Below are 27,099 nucleotides of genomic sequence, written 5' to 3'. Positions count from 1 at the left end.
TACATGCAGTTGATCATCATTAAGTCCCTCATATTTTCCCCTTCTCCTCCAATCTCTATGCTTCACCAGAGTCCTGTATCTGAAGATCAGACCTTCTGTTCAGCTCTGGCCATTCCAAAAGGAACATTTGAAATTCCCCTGGTTCATTGAAAGTCCATCTTTTTCCCTGGAAGAGGACATTCAGCCTTGCTGGGTAGTTCATTCTCGGTTGCATTCTAAGCTCTTTTGCCTTCCGGTATATTATATTCCAAGTCCTACGATCTTCCAATGTAGTTGCTGCTAAGTCCTGTGTGATCCTGAATGCAGCTCCATGATATTTGAACTGTGTCCTTCTGGCTGCTTGTAATATTTTCTCTTTGACTTGGGAGTTCTGGAACTTAGCTATAATATTCCTAGGGGTTGGTTTTTTGGGATCTCTTTCTCGGGGGGATCGGTGGATTCTCTCCATTTCTATTTTGCCCTCTGCTTCTAGAATATCAGGGCAATTTTCCTGTAGTAATTCTTTGAAAATGATGTCAAGGCTCTTTTCCTGATCATGACTTTCAGGTATTCCAATAATTTTTAAATTATCTTTCCTAAGTCTGTTTTCCATTTCAGTTGTTTTTTCAATGAGATGTTTCACATTTTCTTCTAATTTTTCATTTTTTTGGTTTTTAATTAAGTATTTAATTAAATATTAATTCCTGATTTCTGGTAAATTCATCAATCTCCCTGAATTCTATTCTTTGTCTGAAGGATTTGTTCTCCTCAGAGAGTTTTCTTATCTCTTTTTCCATGTGGCCAATTTTGCTTTTTTAAAGCATTCTTCTCCTCAATAACTTTTTCAACTGTTTTATCCATTTGACCTAAGCTGGTTTTTAGCATGTTATTTTCTTCAGCATTTTTTTTGGATTTCCTTGACTAGGCTGCTGACTTCATTTTCATGGTTTTCCTGCATCTCTCATTTCTTTTCCCAGTTTTTCTTCTAACTCCCTCATTTGATTTTCAAAGTCTTTTTTGAGCTCTGTCATAGCCTGAGCCCAATTTCTGTTTTTCTTGGAGTCTTTAGATGCAAGAGCTTGTGCTTCCTCATCTTCAGACTGAGTGTTTTGATCCTTCTTGAGCTCATATGTGAAATATTTCTCAATGGTATTCCTCTTTTTCCTCTGCTTGCTCATTTTCCCAGCCTTAGCCTGCTTTTGGGGGTGCTTCCTGAACTTTTGGGACACTCCCACAAGGGTCTCAGTGTGTGTGAGGCTCTGTCCTCTCTCCTGGTCTGTGAATGACCATATGCACCCCCCTCTGCCATGGGGCTGAGGTGGGGGGGCGCTTGCTGTTCTATGGGGGGGCCTAGACTGCAATCAGGGTCTGAATGTGTTCAGAGCCCCAGAGTCCTGTTCCAGGGGCAGAGGACAGAGGAGAGAGCTCTGCAGTCTCTCTTCACTCCCCTCCCTCAGCTCAATGGGCTCATGCCCTGGAGGCTCCTGCTTACCAGCTCTGCCTGCTTCAGTTCCTGGATCTGGGCTGCCAAAAGATCATATTGTTTGCTGTGTGCCCTGAGGGCTGGGCTTCATGTGCTTGCTCTGGCAGAGGTCTCCCAGCTGTTCCCCCACTTTTTGCCTGGTGCTCCCTGGGGTGTAGCTCGGGAGATTCCCCCAACTTCTGTGAGCCGCAGTTCCCAGCACCCTAGGGCTGCCTCCGGGAGGCTGAAGTTCTTTCGCTCTGGCGGGCCACCCCTCTGGTGGGTTGCCCCTCCAACCCAGGGAGCAGAGCCTTTCTGCTCTTTTCCAGGTTACCTTGAGTAGGAGAACTGCCTCACAGGGTCCCTCTGTGGGTTCTGTCTCTCAAAAGTTTAGTTAGAGTCCTTAGCTTATGAGTTTTATGAGAGAGCATCTAAGATAGGATCCTTTCTTATTGCCATCTTGGCTCTGCCCCCAATATCTTTTCCAAGGTTGTCCCAGCCCATTTCTTCTGGGCTATTTCCCTTGGTTATACATGAAGGGCCTGGAGTTATTGGTAGAGGGTCAGTATAGTTGTTATTGTGAGAAATGTAGGGTGTTGGTCTTCACAGGGTGTGGAGGGGAGCCCTTAGGGAATCCATTATAAAGGGGGAATGGCCCAGCCAATCACAAGACTGGAAGAGTCTTCCTAATCCCATTCCAGGGATACCAAACCCCAAAGGTCAAGTGTGACCTCGAGATCTTGACCTAATGCTACTGAGTTTGTGCAATTAGGTAAATGAATATTAACCCACCCCCTGCGACAATTAGGGTTCTTTAGCATATCATGTGCTGGATGATGTGGGGGCTCATATTAGGGGCATATCATGGAATTTGCAGACCTTTTAAATGGTCATCCAAACTCTGAGAGTCTATGAACATCCAAGAGAGTGGGGAAAGAGTTTTTGAGGACAATAAATTACCTGACTCCTGAGACTAGGGTGTGCTTCACTCCTAGGAGTGAGGTACTGGTATCTTGTAAGGTATATCTTGCAAGGTTCATGAATAAAATGTACAATTTTCTCTCACTCTAGCAGGTTTTTCTTTTCATTCATTTATAACAATTTGGGGGCTCGTCCCAGATCTTCAGAACACCTCAAGGAAGCCCCAGAGGAGCCGGGGATAGGAGGCCTCATAGCTTGATTTCAAGCCAGATTCTCATTTCTTTTCTGGGGTTCCCTCAGATGGATCTCTGAATGGACCTGAAACCCTGCCATTGATGGGGATAGTGATAGAACATTGTGGAAATGACCCAGAAAGGTAGGGAAACTTCAGTTTTTATCTTTCGAGGCTGATTCTAGACAATTCCAGAAAAGGAAGTCTTAGATGGGAGGCCAGGGGTCAAAACTGCACCTCAGGGAGGGAAGGAAGAGGCCTTTTGGTAGGAAATGAGCTATCTGGGACAGTGAAGATGCTGTCCAGGGTAAAGAGAAAAGTAAGTTCTTCAGATACTGCTATTCTGAATGGACACAAATCCCCATCCAAAGACAAGTCTGTCTGGTGGCCAAGGTTTGGGTGTGATGAACAGTGTACCATAAAGTACCTTTAAAGAGGTGGTGGAATTTGCAGAATGCTGGATAATTGGGGATGCTAAATTATGTCTAAGCAAGTTAGAAAAAGGTAAAAAAAAAAAAAAACATAGGTGGGATCCTTTGGCTGCTCCTAAAGAGCAGGCTAACAGCGGGGGCCCAAGAGGAAAGGGAAAGTCTGGAGAGAGGAGAAAAAGAAATGCTTTCTAAATTAAGGAAGCAGATTTTATCCAATGCTGTGTGAATGAGTTTGAATGTTCCCACGGGAGTGTGTGTATTTGTTCTATGTCTTGTGTGAGTCTCTCTTAGGGTCTGAGGACACAGCTCAAGTTTTAAAAGAGGGTTAGCTGGGAGCTGGGCGCAGGAGTTTCAGAAGGTGGGGGAGAATGAAGTAGTGTGCAGCGGCCCCCACGTGGAAATCAGCCCCTCCCTCACTCAGTGGTACTGGGGTACTTTGCTAGGTGTGCAGAGTTACAGAAAAGGGAAGGGCATTCTTAAAAAAAAAACAAGTTGTGCTTTGGGGAAAGAGTTTAGAGGAAGTTCAAGAGAAGAAAGAACCTTTAAGGGAAAGAGTGAGAAGTTAGAGGAGGGAAGATTTCCTATCCTTATGCTTTCTCCCTGGGTTGAGGGAAGGGGTGGTGGGTTGGACAGGTGGTGGTCTTGATCCCATCCACCATCTTATTAAGACTTGCACCCTAGACTGAGTCTACCTAAGTGCTCCACCCACCCGTGGAGGGAGGGAGAAGAGACAAGAGAACTCAAGTGTGCTTAAGACTTAAAGGGAAACCCTCCACTGGTAGGATGTGTGATTGGGAAAGAAAAAAAAAAGAAGAGGTATTTAAGATCCAAGGGTTAAGAGACTCCTTTATTGAAAGGAAATCATGTTTAATGAATATCTGCTGGCCACGTGGCCTGAGTGATGACTTGCATTGTTTTTAAAGTTTCTGAACTAGAGTTTTGGGAAGTGTATTGAGGGTTTTAAAAGAGGGATTCTGGTGTTGTAACATTCTGACAAAGTTTGTACAGAATGGGAGGAATTAAATAACCTAGATTGTTAAATTATTTTGGGATTAAACTATTTTAACACTATTGTAACTTTCGCAAGGAGTTATGTGGTTTGGGATTTTAAAATCTATTGTAACACCTTTGGGTTAAAGAAAAGTGGTATTAGGTTACTAAGAAGAGAAATACCTAGGTTATCAGGGATGTTCACTGATTTCTTTTGGAAAAAAAAACTCTAATTGGTTTTAATGTTGAGTTTAATTATGCTAACAATTGTATTTTTATTTTGGATAGAGCATTTGGAATGTGAGTGCTGGATTCTCTGTATAAGGTACTCTAAAGTTTTTATCAAGCTTAACTGTTGGGAAGTTGGTTGTGTTGTAATTATATTGGGGTTTTAAATGTGTTATGTATGAGATTGAATTCTGAGAATTTGGGTAAAGAGACAAAAGTGTAAAGAACATGAGATATTCATTTTCCTCTTGTTCTAAGGGAAATGAGATGTTTAAATAAGAACCATAATGTTTGATATATATTAACAATGCATGTTTAATTTTAAAGAAGTCAAGAATGTGGACTTATCTCTTGGTAACTGCAGGCATCTGATGGGGTGGCTCTGAACATATTGCACTTGTGGGCCCTATTGTAAAGTAACTTACTGATGAATAAGATGTTTTTATCAGTTATGTGATATTCTTTTGTAACTGCAAAGAGATTATATTTGCAATATTTAGTTATCTCTTGTGAATATTATTTAGATACTGTATTTTTTATGTTTTTTGTTTTTAGGTTTTTGCAAGGCCAATGGGGTTAAGTGGCTTGCCCAAGGCCACACAGCTAGGTAATTATTAAGTGTCTGAGACCGGATTTGAACCCAGGAACTCCTGACTCCAGGGCTGGTGCTTTATCTACTGAGCCACCTAGCTACCCCTAAATACTGTATTGTTAAAGCCTGGGATTAATGTGTGATTGCTTTGAAGGGCAATAAGGAAAATGTGAAAAAGTATGACCCTTTCTGGGACAGATCTGTGGGTTCATGAAAAATGTAATAATGGAGGGACTGCTTTGTACAATCTAGTAATTTGTGTGTTACTCTGTTACTCTTATTTCTGTTCTGTTATAATGAAATTAATAATGTATGCTGGAAATTTAAGGCTAGCTAAGATGTTTTAAAGGTTTTAAAGAATTCTGAAAAGTAAATTATATTTTAGGGGGGCAGCTAGGTGGCTCAGTGGATTGAACACCAGCCCCGGAGTCAGGAGACCTGGGTTCAGGTCAGACTTCAGATACTTAGTGATTGCTTAGCTGTGTGACCTTGGACAAGTCACTTAACCCAATTCCTTGGAAAAATAACCATTTGTATGTTGAGGCTAGCTAGATAGTAGGTAAGCAGGTTTTTGTATAGAAGTTTCCAGCTATGTATGTGAATTGGGAATATTTTGGATCTATATATGTATATTCCAAAGCAGTGTTTGTTTACTTTGAAGTAAAAGCACTATATGATATAGGAAAGATAAACAAAAGATAATTTGATATTTCTCTGTGCAATCTCCTGGACAAAGGAGATATTTATTTGTTGTAAGATACAAGAGGCTAGAAGGAAGTTTCTCTAGCCAAGGGGAATCTGATATGTCATCTTTATATATAGAGATAGAGTAGATATGATTTCAGACAAAGGAATGTCTCTAGTAAGAGGTAGGAGACAGGCCTATAGGGCCAGTCATAGTTAGAATACCAGGTTTTAGGCAAAGATGCAGGAAGGATAATCGAGCTTTAGGTAGGGGTTTCATTAATTGGGGCTCCATTAAGATTATAATTGGAATTTAGTGAATTGCATTCACTGTAAGTTCTAACTAGGTAAAACAACTATTTTAGATCACAGGACTTTTAATTTTCTCTTATGTCAGATACCAGGATGGTCAACAAAAAGAAATGCTACTGGGTAAATGTCATGTTCTTGGAGCCAAGGAAGCCAATGGACCAAGATGTCAGGTGACAGGGATGGGCAGCCAAGTAGGCGACTTCTCAGTATGGCTGAGGTTGGACCCCTTTGACTTAATTTCCCCAAAATGACATGTGGATAATGTCTCACCTAGAAGAATAAATCTGGCCTAAGATGTTTGACTTACCCATGTGACCTCTGCCTGGACACTGACATTCAATACTCATAAAGGAAATTTCCTTTAATGTCCTGGAAAGTTTTAGATAAATTACATCTAATAGCCAGAGATGGGTTAGGTGTCTGGTTCTGACACCTACTATGAGCTACATGCTAAGTAAGATAGGAATTAAGTTTCCTTAGTTTTTGTATTAGAGGGGATATTTTGGTAAGAAGAATGGGAAATTCTTAGGATCATTACAGTTTCAAGTTCTAGTTTAAGGAAAGGAGTGTGAGTTAGATAAGTATACTAGGAAAAAGGAAAATATGGTAATATTTGGAAAAAATTCATTTTGGTTAAGGATGTCATTAAGGAATCATTATTGGGGGCTGCTAGGTGGTGCAGTGGATAAGAGCACTGGCCTTGTAGTCAGGAGTACCTGAGTTCAAATCCGGCCTCAGACACTTGATAATTACTTAGCCATGTGGCCTTGGGCAAGCCACTTAGCCCTATTGCCTTGAAAAATATAGAAGGAATCATTATTGTAATGAGAGCAAAGGTTAAAATTGTTTTATTTTTAAGTCAGATGCTGGGTTCTTTTAGAACAGACAACTGTTGAATGTATGTGTATGGAGCAAATTCCCAATGAGAATGATCACATTGACTCAAGCTTGTGAGTTTGCTCATGTAGCAAAATACTAATGGAAGTTTGTGTTAAAAGTCAACTATGTGTGTGTCAATATGACAATAAGGCAAAATGTAAATTGTAATAAGTTCCAGAATCTCATTGTTTTGTGATGGAAACAAATGTTTTGATCTGAATAAGATGTTAAGCAGTTTCTCTACCAGAAGACAAGGTCTCGAGGAGTCAGAGCTGGAGAGGACTTTTTGGAACAGATTCAGAAGCTGCTGAAGAACATTGGACCAGAGAAGAGGAGAGGAGAGGAGGGGAGGGGAGGGACACTGGACCAGTCCATCTCCACCATCTCTCACCTATGTGTACATTGTTTATCTGTAACTTCCCCTTGACTCTGTAAGTGTGACATACCTCCTTACAGGAAAGGAAGGGGAGGCAGGGTAAAAATGTTCTCCATTGAGAAAGAAAGAGGGAGATTATTGGGTGGCAGTATTATAACTATGTGAGTCTGTATAGGGAATGAGTCCTATCTCTGATTTAGACAACAGGGTGTTAGTAAAGGTGGGAGGAGAGTCTAGCTGGCAGAAGTCAATGCCCAGTCTTTTGGTGTGGCTGTTGAACTTGCCATAGTTCACAGCAGTTTGAGAATTGGCCTTGGGTACCCCTGGGTCTGGCCTAGATTCTCAGTCCCTGGTCAGAGGTGCAATTGTGGTGCAGAATTCTGATCCAGAGGAGAGAGATACTAGTGGCATGTGACTGAAGTCAGTTCAGGGTGACTATTGTTTATAAGTGACTGGCCAGGATAATTGCCTGGGGAGTAGCAAATACCTGGACATGTCCAGAAGCAGGGCACATATATTCAGGACTCAACAACAAGATAGGTGGCCTCAGACTCATGTGAGATGAATGATGGTACCTTGATCCCTTGTAAAGATGCATAAACTGGGGCATTTGTTAAGGGAAACTGATTATGAGTTAGTATGGACTTGCAAGGAAAGTGCTGAAATGGCCATTTTCAAGAAAGATAGTTTAAGGAACATCACTAGGTATATTAGCTGTTCTTAGGGTTGATCCAATGGCACAAAATCAGGAATTTACTTTGGATTTTGGCACCAGGAAGACCTTTCTAAAGACATTGGTATAAAAACTTGCAGTGGAAAGAGGTACAGAAACTTTGGAAATGTACCTATTATCATGATGATTATATGGCCTATTTAAGAGGGCCCCTTGGAAGTAAAGAGGAGGAATAGTATTATCCATTTGTTGGAAACTATTCCTGGAAGACCAACTAGCACTAGAGGGACATTATTGGATTTGTAGGACTACTGCCTAGACCCAGTTGTCCAAAGAGTTGGTCATGAAGTTATCTCTACCTGGGCACAGGATGGGAGTTGGGGCTATAGAACCCCAATTTATATCCTGAATAGGCTAATAAGACTCCAAGCTATAGTTGAAATAATTACCAATCAAACAGCTAAGGTCTTGGACCTGCTGGCTACCCAAGTCACGCAAACAAGTGAGGTGAGTATTCAACATAGATTGGTACTAGACTACCTGTTGGCCAAGGAAGAAGTAGTCTGTCATAAAATGAACTTGTCAAGCTGCTGACTAAAGATAGATGACAATGGGCAGGTGGTAAAGTAGATAACCAGGGATATGAGAAAGTTGGCATATGTTCCATTCCAAACCTGGACAAGCTCATTTAGTACCTCTTGGATGAATTGGTTTGCTGGTTCATGGTGGAAACAGTTACTGGGTATCTTACTATTGGCCCTAAGGAGAATCCTATTAGCCGTGTGCATCTCCCATGTATGATCCAGTTAATAACTCATAGTACAAGATTCCATCAGCAAATTAGTACAGGTGTACAGTTTTAATAAGGAAGAGATAAAGATATGGATAGGGAAAGTCAGTAGTCCTATCAAGTATGAGGATTGTGAATTAATTTGAGGAAGACACTGCTGGTGAAGTGTGAAGACAAAGTTGTTATTAAAAAGAAAAGGGGGGGGGAGTTTTAAGAAATGTAGGGTGTTGGTCTTCACAGGGTGTGGAGGGGAGCCCTTAGGGAATCCATTACAAAGGGGGAATGACCCAGCCAATCACAAGACTGGAAGAGTCTTCCTTAATCCCATTTCAGGGATACCAAACTCCCAAAGGTCAAGAGTGACCTAGAGATCTTGACCTAATGCTACTGAGTCTGTGCAATTAGGTAATTGAATATTAACCCATACACCCCCTGTGACAATTGGGGTTCTTTACCATATCATGTGCTGGATGATGTGGGGGGGGGATCATATTAGGGGCATATCATGGAATGGGTGGACCTTTTAGATTGTCATTCAAACTCTGAGAGCCTATGAACATCCAAGAAGGAGGGGAAAGAGTTTCTGAGGACAATAAATTACCTGACTCCTCAGACTAAGGTGTGCCTCAAGCCTAGGAGTGAGGTACTGGTATCTTGTAAGGTGTATCTTGCAAGGTTTGTGAATAAAATGTACAATTTTCTCTCAATCTAGTAGGTTTTTCTTTTCATTCATTTATAACATTATGACTTCTTTTTCACCATATTTTAATTTTTATCTTTTAACTTCAAATCCAATACCTTCTCCCCTCTCCATTGCAACAGAAAACAGAAATTGACTTTCTGTATGGGTCAGCATATAAAAAGCTAAATTCCAGGGTTCTAGCTGGCAAGTACCATTTTATGATAAAATCAGAGGAGCCCTTCCATTAGTGGGAATTTCTCCAACAGTAATGTTGTATTAGAAGCAAGAAAAGACAGATTAGAAAAAAAACTAGGGAGGGAAGGAACTGGGAAACTTCAGCATCAGAGCCACAGGACCTTGGAGCCATTGACTCTTCCTTGGTTGGCAGAGTTTCTTGGCTTCCTCACACTAGACTTGCCAACATTTGTGGTTCCCTCCCTCAAGAGGAGCAGTGGTGCAACCAGCTACCTCTCAGTCACTCTTTCTGCTCTTAAATCCAATTTTAGCTACTTGTACGTGTTACTTTCATTATAATAGGTAGGAATGGAGAATGGGCCAGTTTGGGAACCCTTATCCCTGGTCCTTGTCCCACCTATGTGGCTTGGAAAGTCACAATCCCTTAACATGAAGGGATTAGATTAGCTAAACCCACTGTGTTCTCTCGAAGAGAGTATTGTAGGGATAGGACTGGTTTTAATGAAGGTGATAGGTGTTTGGGCTAGTTGGCCTACTTTCTTTCCACTTGTCCAGGACATGGTGATCCCCAGAGCATGATGTGTGTGTGTGTGGGGGTGTTGTCATAGCTCCATCAGCCAACAGCATCTGGTTTCCCAGGGAGCTGCTGGGTTGCACATCTGTTCCTAGAAAGTGTATTTGCCAAATAAATTTTGTCTCCTGGCAACAATATGGCCCATAGGGGTGGGGGTTGAAGGGACTCCACCTTCCTTACCCTAGATCCCTGCTCCAGGAGGCTAGAGAGGGAGGGGGTGGGGGTGGGGAAGAAGGGATGGAGAGGGTGTAGCTATGTTGCTCTCCACCCTCCAGGCTGGACAACCTCCTGTCAGACAATGCAGCCTCTGTCTTCAGCTTGTAGATCCGCCCCTGGAGCCAGCTCAGCCCCTTCCCCTCCTCTCTACGGTTTCCCTCTCTCAGCCCCTCTGCCGAACTACCCCCCATCCCAGCCAGTGGAACCCAGGACCCTCACCCATCTTTGAAGGAACAGGACGAGTGCTTGTGGGGAGATAGGTGCATACTCCAGATCATGGAAGAGGGGGTTGTTCCTGCTGTCACAAGGTGGGCTGCCCTCTGTGGATTCAAGGTGAGAGGATAGATGGGGGGAAGGGGAGGTAGGAAATAGCTTGTGAACACCCCCTCCCATGGACTGTTAATTTACCACCACCTACACCTCGCTTAACTCTTGATTCTTTACAACTCTGAACTGAAATCCAGGAAGCCAAGGTCCACTCCCTATCTACCCTGTGTGTGATACTACCCCCTTGTCCCCATCCTTACTCCAGCCTCTCTCTGGCTAAAGAACTGTTTCTTTTGGCACCCCCTTGGTCCCAGATTCCTTGTTAACTTTAGTTGTCCCATCCTAAATAGAATCTCTTGAAGGCCAGGTTATCTGATATATCCCTACCTGGAGCTAGCCCCAGAGACTGGCACAGCATATGGTACTTTAATAGACATTGAATGAATGAATTGACTAATGGGGTCTGGAATAGCAAGATATTTAGAATGTCCTGGGAGAATGTAAGTCCAATTCAATAATCAATTCCTGCCTTGAAGTTCTCTATTTTACAGATGAGAAAACTTAAATTTCAAAAGGGGGAAATGACTTTTCCAAGGTCTCACAGCCAGCTAATTAGGGACAATCTTAAAGTAGGACAAATAGTTTCAAGTTGCTTCCTCTAAATCACAGAAAGAACTAGAAGGAAACTTAGAGGGCCAGAGAGGCCAACTTGCCCAAGGGTCAGTCATAGAGCTAGTGGGGCAGAATTTGAAGAAGTTTTCATTAACTATCCACTGCAACATCAGGCTATTGGATAACTATAACCAAGAGCAGAAAAACTAAAGCCTGTTACATCCTGTGTCCATCCTGCTGATTTTCTCTCCTGTCTCCTCCAAGCCCTTACCCTTTCTCATCTTCTCAGGTATACCTTCTCTCCCCTCAGCCTTCCCCCTTCTCTAGTGCTACCAAATTGACCAAAATTGAGAACCAGGTATTTTTGGGTCCCTCTCCTTTAGGCATAATGAAAACAGGTCACCTAGACACACCCACAAGCTCCTTTTCTAAGGCCCCATGAGTGACCCCTGTACCATGTGCTACTTCCCCCAATCCAGCTCTGAGTCAGGGACTCTCCAGCCCAATTGGCTTTGGCCCTGTAGTCCCACCCCTTCATAATCAATACCAGATTTCTCAGTCCCTGCCAGAGACAAAATGAGGTAGGAAAGAGACAATGACAGAATAGAGGCAGGGATAGGCAGAACTGGTAGGGGCTCTCTCCCCAACAAACCCTAGGTAAACACTTTCTCACTTTCATCATGAAAAGGAACTATGGCAGATAAGGGAGGAACCAGACCCGGAGGCCAGTGATGGGCATTGAACCTTGAGTGTGAGAGGAAGGCAGCCTTCATTCCTTACAGGGATTGGCATGGCTCAGATCCCACACACTACCCCTTCTGACCCTACACACATATACACACACAGACACAGAGAGAGAGAGAAGCTGTGCCTCTTAACCTGCTCAGTTATCAGATGTGACATCAGCAATAAGAAAGAACTATGGTTCTAGAAATGTTTGTCTCACAGCTACCATCCTAGTACAGATCCTCTTTGGATTATTGCAATAGTTTTCTAACTGGTCTCTCTGCCTAATGTCTCTTCCTCTGCAGTCCTCGAACCAGATGCCTAAAGTACCAGTCATCCTCATACTCTAAACTCCAGGATCAAATACAAAGTCCTGGATTGGTTTTTAAATGCTCTTTCAACCTTCTTTCACTTGACTCCAGACACTCCTAGCTTCACTGTTTTCCTCACAAAACTTCTGATGCTGTTTTTGCCTCACATGCTCTGCATCTTCCACCTGCACTTGCATTCCACCCTCCATTTATGAATCCTGGGCATCACATGGTCTGCCCCTTGCCTAGAATACCTCCCCCTCCCCACCACTTAGGCCCCCACCTCCAGGCTTCCCTGGCATCCTGCAATACTCAGTTCAAATCCCATGTCTGGTACCTACTAAGTACTTAATAATTGCTAGTTGACTATCATTATCAAAAAAGTTATACTTTTTGATTCAAGTTAGACTTGAGGAAATTCTTGAGTATGGGAGATTTGAGTATCCCTTTTGGAATGTGAGAAGGAAAAGGCAATGATTAGGATAAAGTTTTTAAAAACAAGAGATTCTCCAATGATTGAGATAGGAGAGGATTTAATCCTGCTCAGAGAAATAAGGTGACCACTCTAGGTACTCTTCCTTCACATATCTCTTTCCCAAGCCCTTTTAATAAATTGTCCCTGATAAGAGGAGGAACTAGGGGAAAAGTGGTGAATATCCTGGCCATGAAGAGGAAGACAGATCACTTCCTGGGTCTTCATCTCCCTTCATTTCAACTCAATTCAACTCTGCACCATCATTTGACTTAAACCTAAAAACAGTGGTATGCTAGTAAATGTTGACCTTGGGGATGGGGGGAGTACATTATACACATTTATTAAGTTTAATCTGCATTATTATGATTTTCTCAATTACTTTCTTAAATCTACTCTATCAACAAAACAATAAATAAGACAAGCCCCAATTTGTAGTTCACTGAAAACTGAGGAAAGTCAAGAGACAATTAAAGTTAGTACCAACTCATCTCGGACTACACAAGCTAAACTGAATTATTCCCTATGCTAGGTGCTTTTGTCTTCTTTGTTATCCTCTTGTTGAGATCCCTACCTATCCTGTGTGTATGTATGAATATGTAGATATATATATATATATATATATATATATGTATGGGAAATCTATATGCATATATATGAATAAAATGACTTGTTCTTTGTAAACCAGTCTTTTCCCACTCACCATATCCATATCAAGCTCTCCCTTAAAATAAGTAAGGGAAAAGGTCTGATACAGAGACTGACAACTATGAATTACCTCTCCACTAAAAGGGAAGGAGATAGGTTTTATTACCCTTCATTAGTTTTTCCATTACTCCAAGTTCAATTTCATTTTATTTTAAAAATTACTTTTTTCAGTCAGCAAAAATTCACCTTTTCTCCCTCCCACCCCAACACTTTCCCCCTACCCTGCTGAATGAAACAAAAACAAAACTCTTGTTACAAGCAAATATAATTTTCTGCATCATTTATATCTGTAAAATTATGTATTAAGGCAGTTAGGTGAAGCAGTGGATAGAACACCAGCCCTGGAGTCAGGAGGACCTGAGTTCAAATCCAACTTCAGACACTTAATAATTACCCAGCTGTGTGACCTTAGACAAGTCACTTAACCCCATTGCCTTGCAAAAAAAAATAAAAGTTTTGTATCTCATCCTGCACCCTGAGCCCTTCACCTCTCTATCAGGAGGTGGTTAAATGTTTCATCATTAATCCTCCGGAATTATGATTGGTCAGAGTTCCTAACCTAAGAAAGATTTCTTTCTTAGTCATTTATCTTTTGCATATTGTTTTCATTGTATAAATTATTCTCTTGGCTCTGTTCACTTCACTCTGCATCTGTTCAGACAAATCTTCTCAGGTTTCTCTGAAACCATCTCCTTCAACATTTCATATAGCATAATAAGTATTTCATCATATTTATATATCAATTGTTAATCCATTCCCCAATTTATGGCATCCCTTCAAATTCCCATTTTTTGCCCCTTCAAAAGAAATTATATTTTTTTTGTACATCCTTAGTTTGTTTTTCTTAGGACTAAACCCTCCCTTAAAATACCCTTCCTATGATTTGCCCTTTCCCTTATCTTTCCCTCCTTTCTCTGTTAAGTGAAATTTATGTCTGTACTCAACTCTGTGTATGTGTTCTTCTGTCCTTTGACCAGTTCAGATGAGAGTAAGGTTCAAGTGTTAGTCACTTCCTCCATTCCTTGCTACTTGTTTGTATAAGTGTATACTTGTACAACTTGATTATGTCAATTGTCCCTACCCTTCCTTTCCCTTCCTCATACCCTCCCTCTATCCCAGTATATTCCTCTCCTTATTTTTCATTCTTCCCTTTAGATCAAGAACTGTGCTCAGACTTTGTGAAGTTATTGACGGTAGGGTAAAGAGGAAACACATACAATCACCTCCTTTTAATTAGAATTAAGCAGTTCGTCCCTATTTAGTACCTTAGACTTGTTTGTCAGTGCAGACTCAAGTATAAGATTGATTGAAAGATCAGACAAGTCAGTTGTGAAACTGCTAAACTCAGGGTCATTCATCTGGAAATGATAAATTGGAGCCACTGATGTCCATGTCAGGGAGTAATACAGTCAGACCTATGACCTGTTTGTCATTTTTGACTGCATAGTATGACTCCAACATATATATATATATATATATATATATATATATATATATATATATATATATATATACATATATGTATATATATATACCAAAATTTCAAAAAAATATTAATTTATCCCTCTGAATGCTTCTCAAACAAATTTTTTAAAAAACAACGTAAGCAGTTTCCTCATCCTTCTTTTGGATCTATGGCTTTTATCATTCATTGTATTGATTAGAATTCTGAAGTCTTTCAACATTGAATTTTTTTCATCACATTGTTACCATCATTGCAAATTGCTCTGGCTTTGCTCATTTTGCTCTGCATGAGTTAAAAGTATTTCCAGTTTTCATTGAAACTTTTTTTTTAGTTTGTTTTTTATTTGCAAGGCAGTGGGGTTAAGTAGCTTGCCCAAGGCCTACAGCTGGGTAATTATTAAGTGTCTGAGACTAGATTTGAATTCAGGTCCTCCTGACTCCAGGGCCGGTGCTCCATCCACTGCCCCACTTAGCCTCCCATCACAGTAACGTTCCATTCCATTCATACGGCACGATTTGTCTAAGCATTCCCAAATAGGATGCCGTGCTCTTAATTTCCAGTTTGGGGCTATCACACACACACAAAAAAAGACCTCTTGTCCTCTTTGCCAGTCCAAACTTTTATGGCTTTTATCCTTCACTCTGAGACCTCACGGAAATGGCGGGTTCTCTGCTAATCCAATGCTGTGGATGCTTTAGTGGCTTGATGGCTGGCGCTGGTCAGTGCCGGCCTGGCCTGGCAGGGCCAGCTCAAAGGCAGCCTTCCTCCAGGAGGCCTTCCCTGCCTCCTCGGGGGCCCCTCTACCGTTCCCTGATGTCCTGCCGAGTCTGTATTGGCAGCACCACTCCTGGACCCCCGATGGCGGGGCCAGGTCTTCTAAAGCCAGGTGAGACTCCCGGGGTCTAGCAGCCGGCCGGCCGGCCCGGCCCGGGGCCTCTGCTCCTGGGCTCTGGCCGGGTGCCAGGCCCGGCTGGGGAAGAGGGAGAAGTCTGCGCGCCCCACCGCCTGGGAAACTGGAAGCCGGGGGCCGCGCGGGGGCAGGGGAGGCCGGCAGCACCCCGCGCCCCGCTGGCCCGGCCCGGGGGGCTGGCAGGGCTCCCCCGCTCAGTCTTCGGGCGAAGGTGGGGAGAGGAGAGGAGCAGGGGGCGGGGAGCGGGGCGGAGAGCCGGGATTGGAGCCGGGCGAGGGAAGGAGGGAGCGAGGCAGGGAGGCAGGGAGGCGGCGGCGGCGGCGGCGGACCCGGGGCGCGGGCCGAGGCCGCGCGGGAGCTCGAGGCGGCGCCGGGCGCCCCCGCCCCCAATCCCCCTCTCCGCCCCGGCGGCGGGATGGGCTGGGCCGGGGGCTCCCCCTGCTGCTGCCCCCCGCCTTCCCGCCCCGCGGGGCGGCCCCCCAAGGTGAGTGGGCGGCGGCTGCGTCACGGCGGGTCGCGGGACCCGGGGGGAGGAGGAGGAGAGTGGGGCGGGGAGGGGGCCGCAGCCCTGCCCCACGCGGGGGCACCCACTCCTGACAGCCGGCCCGGGGCAGCCTCCCCGGCCCTAGACTTACAGCTGTCCTGGAGAGTAGTGAGAGCGCCCCTTCCCCACCTCCGTATTCGGGGAAACTGAGGCAGGAGACGGTAAAGCGAAGGCTGAGGTCTACCTCGCAGCTATGCCCCTGTGCAGTCTCCCCACCCCCTCCCCACCTTTCCAATCCCCCAGTCCCTTTTGTGAGCTGGTTTCTCTCCCCCTCCCCCAGGCCCGGAGAAGGCCTGGATCCCTCCCTCTCTGCTTGGCCCCTTCGCCCTTTCCCCTCCCCTCTAGCCGGGCCTGGGCTTTCAGCCTCTGGATCCAACCACAGCTATTTCCAGGAGGGGGGAGTGAGGGACGGAGGGGGCTTCTCCAAACAAACCAAAGACTTCCTGGCCCAACATGAGAGGGGGCCAAGTCGGGGGAGGGAGGAGGCAGGCAGGCGCTGGAATGTGCCCAGAAAGGATGGTTAGGACAGGAGGGATCGGTGGGAGAGCAGAGGTCCGGCTGAGAACTGAGCTTCATGGGGGCTCTCTTCCTACCTTAACCCTTAAGCACCCACATCATGGTGAGTTTTCTCGCCATCCAGCGGGACTGCTTTCCCTCCTGGCCCACCCATCTTCTCTTCTGAAGATGCTAATCAGGGCTACCCTGATGATCTCAGAGCATTTCCACTTAGGGAGAGCCTCTTTTCATACCCCTCCCAGCCCCCTCCAACAGGAGGAGGAAACTGAGGCCTGAGCCAGAAGTACTTCCTCCTGCCATTTCTAAACACTAGCAAAGATGGTTAGGGTTATCAGAGCTACAGTCTCAAAGAGAGGGATATTGGAAGGTTTTTGACGGCCAGATGCCATGCACCAGGGAGATGAAAGTCAGACCCCCTTAAACAAGAGGATGACAGTCCAGAGGGAGGAGTTAAAGATGGGGAGGGGCGGAGTCAAGGGCTACAGTTAGAGTCCAGGTTTTTGTGGGCTGACCAAGGGGAAAAGGAAAGTGGCGACTTAGGGGAGATGTGAGGAACTAGAAAGGAAAAAAGAAATCACCTGCCACCCGATCTTCTTGGTGCCAGTCTCTCCCTAGTTATAATATCATGCTACAGTCCCACTGTCCACATTGGCACAATGCCTGGCATGTCCTGAGCCCTGGCCAGAATGACTGGGGGGTAGGGACCCCAAGATCCAATGCCTATCCCTTTCAAATGTCAGGCCTGAGAAACTAACCTCTTTGGATATTTTGGTCCTTAGTCCTGCTTTCCCCATTTCAGCATGCCATCCTGTCTGAAAGGGGCATACTTAGTTGAGTAGATGATCCTTCAGCATGGGGCCTAAGGGAGCTCTGATTGGATTTAGCAGCTTCCAGTTCATCTAGGAAGTGGGGGGAGACACAAACAGAAAGGGACCGCATTTTTTGTATGGGCTGCTATGACACAGAGGGGGGAGTTAGTCAAGAGTGGAGTGGGCAACAAAGACCTTGAGCTCAGGACCAGGATACTTTTCAGGATAGGCCAGTTCAAAATAGGGAGGCAAGAGGTAATGGGACAAACAAATCGTTTCTCCCTCTCTAGACCTCAGTTTCTTCATCTGTAAAATAAGGGAATTGGAACAGATACTGCAACAATTCAGTCTAATTCAACAAAGATTTATTAATTACTTATTAATTTATTTATTACTGAAAGAAGAATACTGGTAGTTGCTGGGGGAGACACAGTTTAGATAAATCAAGCTGTCTGTCTTCTTAGTGTTTACAGTTAGTAAAGTAAAAGGAATCTAAGAGGCTTTCCAGTCTATAGCATTCTATATACAAATTCAGTGCCTTACCCACATAAAGCTTGGGACAACTATGGGGGGGGGGTTCAGGGGAGAGGGGGTAGGGACTTGAGGAGTCAGAGGTAGGAAGAATACAGTCCAAAAGGAGAGCTTGGGCAGACTTGGGCAGAGACTGACCTTCAGTAAATACCATACAAACTAGATGCAAATGAGTGAGGGGGTGGCACATTCTTCTGAGTGATTGCTCAGGTCCTTCGCTTTCAAAGCTTTCAGGTTGGGGTAAAAGCAGTCAATTAGTTAATCCTGGAAATCCAGGTCTTGAACCCCTTGTAATACAAGGACTAATTTAGGGTTTCCTCCATTTCCCCCCTTCTGCCCCCCACCTCCACCCCATTCCTGAGACAGGAAGCTGGCGGAATTCCCAGGAGACCGGAGGCCCGTGGTAGGGAGGGGAAGGGAGAGTAGAGGAGGGTGGGAGGGAGGGGGAGAGACTCCGGTCCTATCCTCCTGGGCTCTAGAGCTGAGCTGGGTGAAGAGAGGGGAGCAATTCAGAGGGAAGCCATGAAGGTGACGAGTGGGAGGGGGGTGGATTGACGGGGAGGATTAGGTAGGGGACTGGTGGGCTCCAAGGAGTGGTGGGAAGAGATTGAAATGGGTTAGAGATGAGGAGCTCTCCTTTGGCCACCTGCAAGCTCTCCTCTCCAAACAGGAGAAATGAAAGGGGGAGGTGGGCTAAAGTGGGGAAGGGGACCAGGACTTGGAACTAGAGAGCCAGGGGCAGACTGATCAGAGTGCTTAAGGGATATAGTTTAGAATAAGAAATTATGCCAGGAAGAACTCTGGGACCAAAAGGAGGAGACATAGATGATCTGGGTTAAGGACTTAGGGGTCCTTCAACCCAAAAAACTACCCCTACAGCCCCCATAGCCTGCCCCTTTTGGTGCAATCAGATCACAGATTCCCCTCTTCCCCAGGCAAGGAGTCGGGTGTACAGGACTTCTGAAATCTTCATCCTAATCCTGTGTTCCTGCTCTCAAACTGCCAGACTACAGTGGAGTGGGGAGAAGGGGGGGGGAGACCAGGAGGTGATAAGAAGGGAAGGTGGTTCCCATGGCCCTCCTGCCTATGGAGGGAGGGGCCAGGAAGTCCCCGGGGGCACAGAATGTTCTGAACAAGCTAGGCTAACCGGGACACTCTGTCCCCACTTCTTCCTTTGGCTCCACGTTTTATTCACGAACTCCTGGGATCTGGATCCCTGTCAGAGAGACTACTAGGTCCAGTTCTGGGCAGATCCAAGGGATCCATTCTCCTTGACAACTAGGATCTGACATAGGCATTCACCAAGTAGGAGGATCCTGGGATTCCCCTGCCACCTAACCCCCACCCCCTCCAGATGGATGCCCTAAAAGTGGCTAATATCAGTCTGATGGAGAGGATATGATCTGATTGGATTCTTGAACTGACCCAATGGGATAGATCCTGGGAATATAATCCGACGTTGTCTCCACCCCCACTCCCCATCCTCTCTTGCCCTCCCCACTTCCTGAAGCCTAGCTGTGCCCCCTCCCACCCAGCACTCCCCTCCACCTCCAAGCAGGGGTGGACCTCTAGCATCTGACACAAGCCAGACCCACCCTCCTCCCCCCACTTCTTGTCCCAGCCCCCGCCCAAGGGAAGCAACCGCCTCCATCCTGTGGCTTCCAGGAAGCCCCAGGCCCGGTCATTTCATTGTTCCTGGCTCCCCCGCCCAGACGGACACCCAGTGTCCACCCAGCTCTGCCCCATATATCCCAGCCTGGGAGGCCTCTGGCCCCCCAGGAAAACATGAAGTCCAGCAGCCCAGTGGAGAGGCTGCTCCGAGCCCTGGGGAGAAGGGACAGCGCCCGGGCTGTGAGCAGGGTAGGAGGGGATTGGTCGGGGTAGGGGACCTGGAGGACAGGTTGGGGTGATGGGGAGAAACCCCCTAGAGACAGAATGAGGGAGCTGGGATTTCTCTCTAGAGCAGGGTTCCAGGCAGAGGGGAAGAAATGGGGCAGAGGATGATCTGGGAGGAGAAATGGGCACCAAAGCCCCTTGACCCAGTCCCTCTCAGACTCTCCGTCTTCCTTTAAATTCCCCCTCCCCTTGACCTGGTGGGCAATTTTTCTGTGGGCAAATCAGGGGGTACTTGGATCCTGCAGAAATTTGGAGGTGGCAGTGATGAACAAATCCCCTAGCTAGAAGGAAGCACTGGCACAATCCCTTGTCTAGCTCAGGGTTAGAGGTAGTCACTTAGCTCATCTCCCAACTTTCTGAGCCCAGGGAAGCCCTTCCCGCAGTCCTTTGGGACTATTTGCTGCATCGTCCATTCAAGTTGGGGCACTGGACAGAGACAACTCTTTCCTCTCAGCTCCCTCCTAAGGATTCTGTGGAAGTGGGAATTTTACTGGAACTGGGAAGGAGTTTCCTGGCCCTAGGATGTGGGAGAGAAGCCAGGGGTACATTAGAATTTGTACTCTTGCTGAAGGACATAATCAGTCTTCACTTTTATATTCATCTGCATCTTGTGGGTAGGCCTAGTTAATGACAGAAGGTCTGGGTCTCTCAGAAACCACTAAGTCCAGTGGGATTGACCCCAGAGTGGAAATACTCCAGCCTGGGTTCCATCCAGTCTCTTGGGGATTGCAAAAGAGAGGGGGTCAGAGGGGAGGATATTTGGACCAGAGCTGAGGACAAGTTGGGTAATACACAGTGAAGAATGTGATGGGGCAGAGAAACAGAAGATGTGACCTGCCATTACCTTTGGGGTCTCTTCTCTCAGACCCAAAGGGTCAATGGAATATTGCCCTCCAATCCATGATTAGTACTACAGAAGAAGAATTTGCCTTTAATCTTGTAAACCTGGATATGGGAGGAACCCCTCCTCGGGAGAATAGAATAAGGGGGCCATAGGGCTCAAGTGACAGGGAAAATGAAAGCACCAACATTTCTCTAAACGAGAGTCATTTAACAGGAAATGATCTATGTTAGTATTGTTGGACTGTAGGGGTATGACCTAGATGGAAATTTAGTTGTGGAAAGCGCAGTTCAGTAGAACTGAAAGAATCAAAGATTACCTTAAATTAAATTAATCTTAAATATAAAAAACTGGATTAAAAATTCTACCTTTGATATCTGTGTGATCATGGTCAATCACTTCCCTTTTCTGGGGTATCAGTTTCCCCATCTGTAAAATGAGAAAGGATCATACTAGATGACCCATCAGGTCCCTTCCAGCTCTATATTTGTGAGAATTTTTTTTGATATATTAGAGCAGGCTGAATTTGGGACAAGAGAGTATTTTTTTGGTTGTTGAGGTTTTTTTTTTGGGGGGTGACTTTATCATTACTTAAAGCATTGTCTATGTTGGTAAGTCCACATAGTTTGGAAAAGTTTATGGACCCATAAGAAGCAAAGCTAGTGACCCCTAGAAACAGAGCAAGAATCTTAGGGACCATTCAACCCAATCCCCTCATTTTACAAATGGGGAGACTGAGCTAATGGAGTGTGACTTGGGCCAGGTCACAGTATAAATTTCTGAGTGTTTGTCATGAGGGAGGAGAGTTCTGGAACCAGAATGGTGCCTCTCAGACTAAGAGGCATCCACCCATGCTGAGAAGCTCCAGGCTGCTTCCTAGACCTATTTAATAATAATAACTAGCATTTATATGGCATCTATTATATGCCAGGACTTTACAAAGTACATTTTACAGATGAGGATACTGAGGCAAAGAGGTTAAATGACTTGCCCAGTGTTTGAGCTCAGGTCTTCCTGAATTTCTACACTGCACTTTTGTAGCTCTTTCCTTCCTCCTCTCTTCTCACTGCAATCACTGCTCACTAAGCAAATATCACTGTCACAATGGCAAGCAGTTGGTGGTAGCCAGCAGGGAGATGAGAGAGAAGAGGGAGAAGGAGTGTTCAAAAGGGCATGCCAGCTGCTCTGATCAGGGGTGAGAGGGAGGGAAGGGGAGGGAGAGGACCTGATGACATTCAGATGTCCCAACTGGTAGATTCAGAGAAATAACAGAAGATTCTACTGGCTACATTCAGTTGACTTTTCCAGGAACTGGTGAGGATCAAAAGAAGGGAAAAGAAGAGACACCCAGGCACTCTCTGGGGCAAAGGAAATGGAGACAGGATCATTGAACCAGAGGGCCCCTTAGAGCAAAGAGGGAGGCCCTGGCAGGCTGACTCCCAGGCCCAGGGTTAGATCTATGCAGCTCCCGGGCCCCTCCCTGGGCCGGGTGCCCATGTTCCAGCCTGACTAGGTGGGCAGGTACCATGAGGGCACTGTACCATCGATGACCACGTGATGTACACAAGTGTGATCTTGGGAGGAGCCCAGGTTGTCAGCCCCAGGTTATGAAAGGAAGCGGATTCCAAGAACATTCCACCTCCCCCAGGAAGAGAGAGGGGAGAGATTGAAAACTCCCCAGGGCCAGGACTCCTCCCCAGAATTAACTGCTTCCAAGGGGGGTCTGTATATCTTCCAGGTGGGAAGGTAGTGCTAAAGGTTTGGAGAGTAAAGGTATTGGGGGAAAGGAGAAAAATGTGGATTGTAGCCCTTTATAATTTCCGGTTGACAAACCCAACCCTGATAGAGTGATGGGGGAGGAGCAGAGGTTGAAGACCCGATGACTGGGAAAGGACAGGGCCAGACTCTGGGGACAGCATCTGATCCAAATTATAATGAGTCCATTCCTCTGTCCTCAGCCTGGGAAGGCTGAGCCACACAGTTTTAGGGAGAAGGTTTTCCGGAAGAAGCCACCAGCCTGTACGGTCTGCAAGGTGACGATTGATGGGAGCGGGCTGGTGTGCCGAGGTGAGAGCATCCTTCCTGGCATCCTCCCCCCCCCACCTAAAGTGAGCAGCCCCTTCCCCATAGGCCCAGCTTCCCCTCTTCCAGTTCTCTCTACTCCCTCAAATCTCCTCCCTTCTGTCCCCTTAGAAACAGCCCCTCTCTTTCTGGAGTAAGTGACCTTACTCCAGAATCAGCACAACTCCCCAGTGAACCTTGGTCAACCACTGGCAGCCCCTCAAACCCCAATTTTCTACTAGCCTCATCCTGCCTTCAGAAATCTTCTATGCCCCAGCCCATGGTCCTCAGGATCCTTCTCCTCCTCTCACTTCTAACATCCACCATTCCCATCATTTCCCTTTCTCATCCCTGTCAATATCCCTTCTTGAGGAAACCCATATTTCTCCCTGGTTTCCCAGTTGACTCAATCCTCCTGGATCCCTAGGTTTTTCCTTCTAAGGTCAGCGAGAAAGCTAAGGCCAATCCAAAGTGTTTTCCTTCACATTCCCTCCTTTTTTCCTCTTCATTTTTATTCCCCCTTCAGTTTGCAAAGCAGCAGCACATCGGAAATGTGAGACCAAGGTAAGACCCCAGAGAGATAATCTAGGGCTTAATTGACCCTCCAGCTTCTCCAGGACTCTTCCCTCCTACCACCAGCCCCACTACTCTTCTGTATCCTGCCTCCTTACCCCCTGGTCAGTGGGAGGATGCTTGTGTTTATCCCTTTAAGAGCCACCGGGCTCCACCTCCAGGGGGGTGTCACGAGCTGGGTGGAGGGGGGAATTGAGAGTTTGTCTTGGTGATGTGCCCAGGCTGCAGCTGGACCGTGGACAGGGAGTAGAAGGAAGGGGGGGAGGGGGTGGTGAGTCCCAGCAGGGAGGAAGGGGAGCTAAGAGTGGGCTTCCAGGTGTTAGGCCTAGCTTTCTCCTCACCTTCTGAAAGACAATGGCCACCAGGGCTTGGACCGGTGTTGGTCATCAGGACCACCCTGCCCATCCCCACCTCCCAACCTCCCAGAAAGTGTTTAAGATGAAAGAAGAGAGCCATTCACCACCATCCTGCAATGTCACCTCTTTGGGATCAAGGGTGTAGAGGGCTGGGGGCGGAGACGGGGAGGGAATCAGCCTGGGGAAAGCTCTGGGTCCAGGGGCGGGTTCTCCCCCATGAAAGACACCAGTGTCCCTCCTAGTCCACTGCCCGCCTGTTCTGTACTATATATAGCTTCCCATCCCTTAGCTGGGATGAATGGGGGTCTGTATGGGGAGGGGGCTGGGAGCCAAGAGCAACAAGCAAGGGGTCTGAGGGGGTGGGGGGCTGAGAGGCCAGAGGGGAGACTGCAACAGCTTCATTATATAGAGTCAGTCTTCAGCTGGTGCCCACAACCCCCTCAGCCATCTCACCTTGAACCAGGGGTATCCCCAATCACCTCCCTTCTAGGGAGTGGGCATTGGTGGTATAGGTACGCCTTTCACTAAAGCCTCCTTCCAGGTGACCACAACATGCCAAGCCCTGCCTCCTGTGGAGCTGGTGAGTATATTCAGAGAAACCTGAGCTAAAAGCCCTAGATATAATGGGTGGGTTGCTCCTTTGGGATAGCGTTGGCTATTGATTGTGGGCACCATTCAGGGAGCAGTTAGTATCTTGGTACCCATCCTTACCCTCTTTCTCATCTTCCTGGTATAGACACTTCCCCATCTGTCAGAAGTCCCCTCTTACCCAGCTCTGCCCAGTTCTATCCTTGGGAAGGACTTGCCTACTAAGGTTTCAGCAGTCTGTGTGACTTGCTAAAAGTTTGTTACACATTCCCCAGATACTACCTGGGGCTCCCCTCGGGTCCCATTACTAATTCATCCAATGCCTTTTTTTCTTCCTAGCGGAGAAACACTGCCCCAGTCAGACGCATTGAGCACCTGGTAAGGTAGCAGCAGAAGAGGAATAGGGGAAGAAAAGGGTGACCCTCAAATGGATGGTGGAGATGGGGTGCTGGGGGGGTGGCAGAGGAGGGAAGGCTAGGGAGTCCCAGTCAAGGCTTCTTTCCTCACCAGGGATCCACCAAGTCTTTGAATCATTCCAAGCAGCGGAGCACCTTGCCCAGGTATGGGATTGGGGGAAGAGAATGGCCTGAACCCACTTCAGCTCTCAACTCTAATCAGATAATACCTGCCTCCTCAGCTATAGGTGGGCAGTCCCCATCCCTTAATCATCTGTTTCCCAGCTTTCTAAGTAGGATGTAGTGAAAAGGATACTGGAGAAAGAGTACTAGATGCATGATAAATATTTATGAATTGGTTGATTTGAATTCGAATGCCAGCTGATTGGGTCTTAAAACCTGTGTGACCTTGGTTAAGTCACTTGCCTGGGCCAGAGATTTAGAAGCTGAACTAGATCTCTTTCTAACTCTGAATCCTATAATATTCTCTTCTTGCCCAGGGATCACTGGTATCATACCCTCTTCTCCCCACCCCTCCCTCACCATATCATCTGCCATGCTCAGGTTGGGTGACCCCCCCCAACATCCATGCCCATACACCCCTAACTCCCACAAATCCCTCCATAATTTTGGAGTTGGAAGAGACGTTAAAGCTCCCAGGGAGAGTAGGTGCTCTTTATATCATCCCCGACCAGCCCCCCCTTTTTGTTTTTTGGCTCCTAGTGACAAAGAGCTCACTATATCCCAATTAGAGGAGCAATAGAAAGTTCTTTTAGATAGAGCCAAGCCCATCTCCCTGTGGTCACTCTCCTAGGAGTTTCAGCCTTGACCCACTCATGGAGCGCCGCTGGGACCTGGACCTGACCTATGTGACCGAGAGGATTCTGGCGGCTGCCTTCCCAGGGAGGTTTGATGAACAGAGGCACCGAGGCCACCTTCGGGAACTGGCCCATGTGCTGCAGTCCAAACATCGAGACAACTACCTGGTGAGGGCTAGGGCCAGGACATGGCTTGGAAAGTCCCTTGAAGAAGGGGCTTGGCATAGTTGGCATGGTTATTAAGGCTAAGGACTTTGGGTTGCTTCATGGCAGTGACCTTGAAGCTTGCTTTGTAGGTAGGAAATCTGGGTTCAAGCCCCCATTTCTGCTACAAAAAGAGCTTTGAGAAGAGGCTTGCAAGGCTTTGAGGTGGAGTCAGGGGGTGGAGTCAGGAGGACCTGAGTTCAAATCCAGCCTCAGACATGTCTTAGCTTGTGTGACCCTGGGCAAGTCACTTCACCTCTGTTTGCCTCTGTTTCCTCAGATGTAAAATGAGGTTAATAACAGCACCTAATACTTCCCAGGTTTGTTGTGAGGATCAAATATCATATTTATCACAGTGTGTACGACAGTGTGTAGCACATATATAAATGTATATTTGAATGTATAAATATAAATGCTTATTCCCTTCTGTCTCATTTTTTTTTTTTTTTGGTATTTATTGTGTCCCTAGCATTCAGCAGTCTGGTGCTTAATAAATATTGGTTGATTGATATGACTCTGGGCAAGTCACTCAGCCTCTAAGCAATGCTCTTTGCTGCCTGGACGTTGTAGAGCAGAGGTGTATCTTGTGGGTCCTGTGAAATCACAAGCCCTTCCCTGCTTCTACCCTGTCTTTTGCAGCTTTTCAACCTGTCAGAGAAACGGCATGACCTGAACCGGCTGAACCCCAAGGTAGGGGAGGGCTGCCCAGACCTTCAAAATGGGTATCTATGCCTCCAGTTGGAGGACACCTGGCCCGCCTGCCCCTTTCTCTGTCTGGCCTGTAGAAGCTGGGCTCTCAACAGAAGCATACCCCACCCAATCCCTCCAGCTGACTCCCTCAGAGCAGGATTGCCACGATCTGCCTTAGAGAAAAGGTTCAGAGAGGAGGGGGGAGAGGACACACTAAGGATCTGGGCTGCAGATAAAAGGAAATGTCAAATTTTAGAATTCAGAGAGAAGGCCAGGATTCAAATACCACACATCTGCCGTTTTACTGCCCATAGGGTCTAATCACTTCATTTCTCATGGGCCTCAGTTTCCTCAACTGAAAAATTGAGAATTAGTTATCCTTGAGTATATCTCTGTACATCCGTTTGGCTCTAAATCTATGATGCTGGGGGATCTGATAAATCAGCATAGAAGATCCCAAGATCTCCTCTCTCCCACCCTCAAACAGATCACACTCCCCCAAGCCCCTCGTCGTTCATACCTATCCTTCAGTCTGGTTTTTGCCTTTCTTGATACCCCCTGCCCTTAGAACAATTCCTTTCTACTTTATA

At 46.2% G+C, this 27,099-nt stretch overlaps 1 protein-coding gene across 5 annotated transcripts in view; it reads left to right on the top strand.

The window, feature by feature from the left end:
• The first annotated feature begins 10,347 nt into the window (after nucleotides 1-10,347).
• TNS2 (tensin 2) overlaps nucleotides 10,348-27,099 on the top strand; it is a 26,203-nt gene continuing 9,451 nt past the window's right edge. Inside the window, exons 1-8 of one of the 5 annotated variants that reach the window (XM_074225842.1) lie at nucleotides 10,348-10,549; nucleotides 22,783-22,891; nucleotides 23,412-23,449; nucleotides 24,356-24,394; nucleotides 24,742-24,780; nucleotides 24,913-24,962; nucleotides 25,612-25,783; nucleotides 26,459-26,509. In XM_074225842.1, coding sequence (XP_074081943.1) covers nucleotides 10,493-10,549; nucleotides 22,783-22,891; nucleotides 23,412-23,449; nucleotides 24,356-24,394; nucleotides 24,742-24,780; nucleotides 24,913-24,962; nucleotides 25,612-25,783; nucleotides 26,459-26,509 — 555 coding nt within the window. In that variant the 5' untranslated portion in view covers nucleotides 10,348-10,492. Of the gene's footprint in view, nucleotides 10,550-16,069; nucleotides 16,172-18,596; nucleotides 18,616-18,671; nucleotides 19,948-22,403; nucleotides 22,563-22,782; nucleotides 22,892-23,411; nucleotides 23,450-24,355; nucleotides 24,395-24,741; nucleotides 24,781-24,912; nucleotides 24,963-25,611; nucleotides 25,784-26,458; nucleotides 26,510-27,099 lie in introns of those variants that run through there. The other 4 variants (XM_074225840.1, XM_074225841.1, XM_074225839.1 and 1 more) reach the window with 4 other exon arrangements.

The sequence above is a fragment of the Macrotis lagotis genome, chromosome 2 (genome assembly GCF_037893015.1).
Source record: "Macrotis lagotis isolate mMagLag1 chromosome 2, bilby.v1.9.chrom.fasta, whole genome shotgun sequence".
Lineage (NCBI taxonomy): Eukaryota > Metazoa > Chordata > Mammalia > Peramelemorphia > Peramelidae > Macrotis > Macrotis lagotis.
This window is presented reverse-complemented; position numbering and strand designations above follow the sequence as displayed.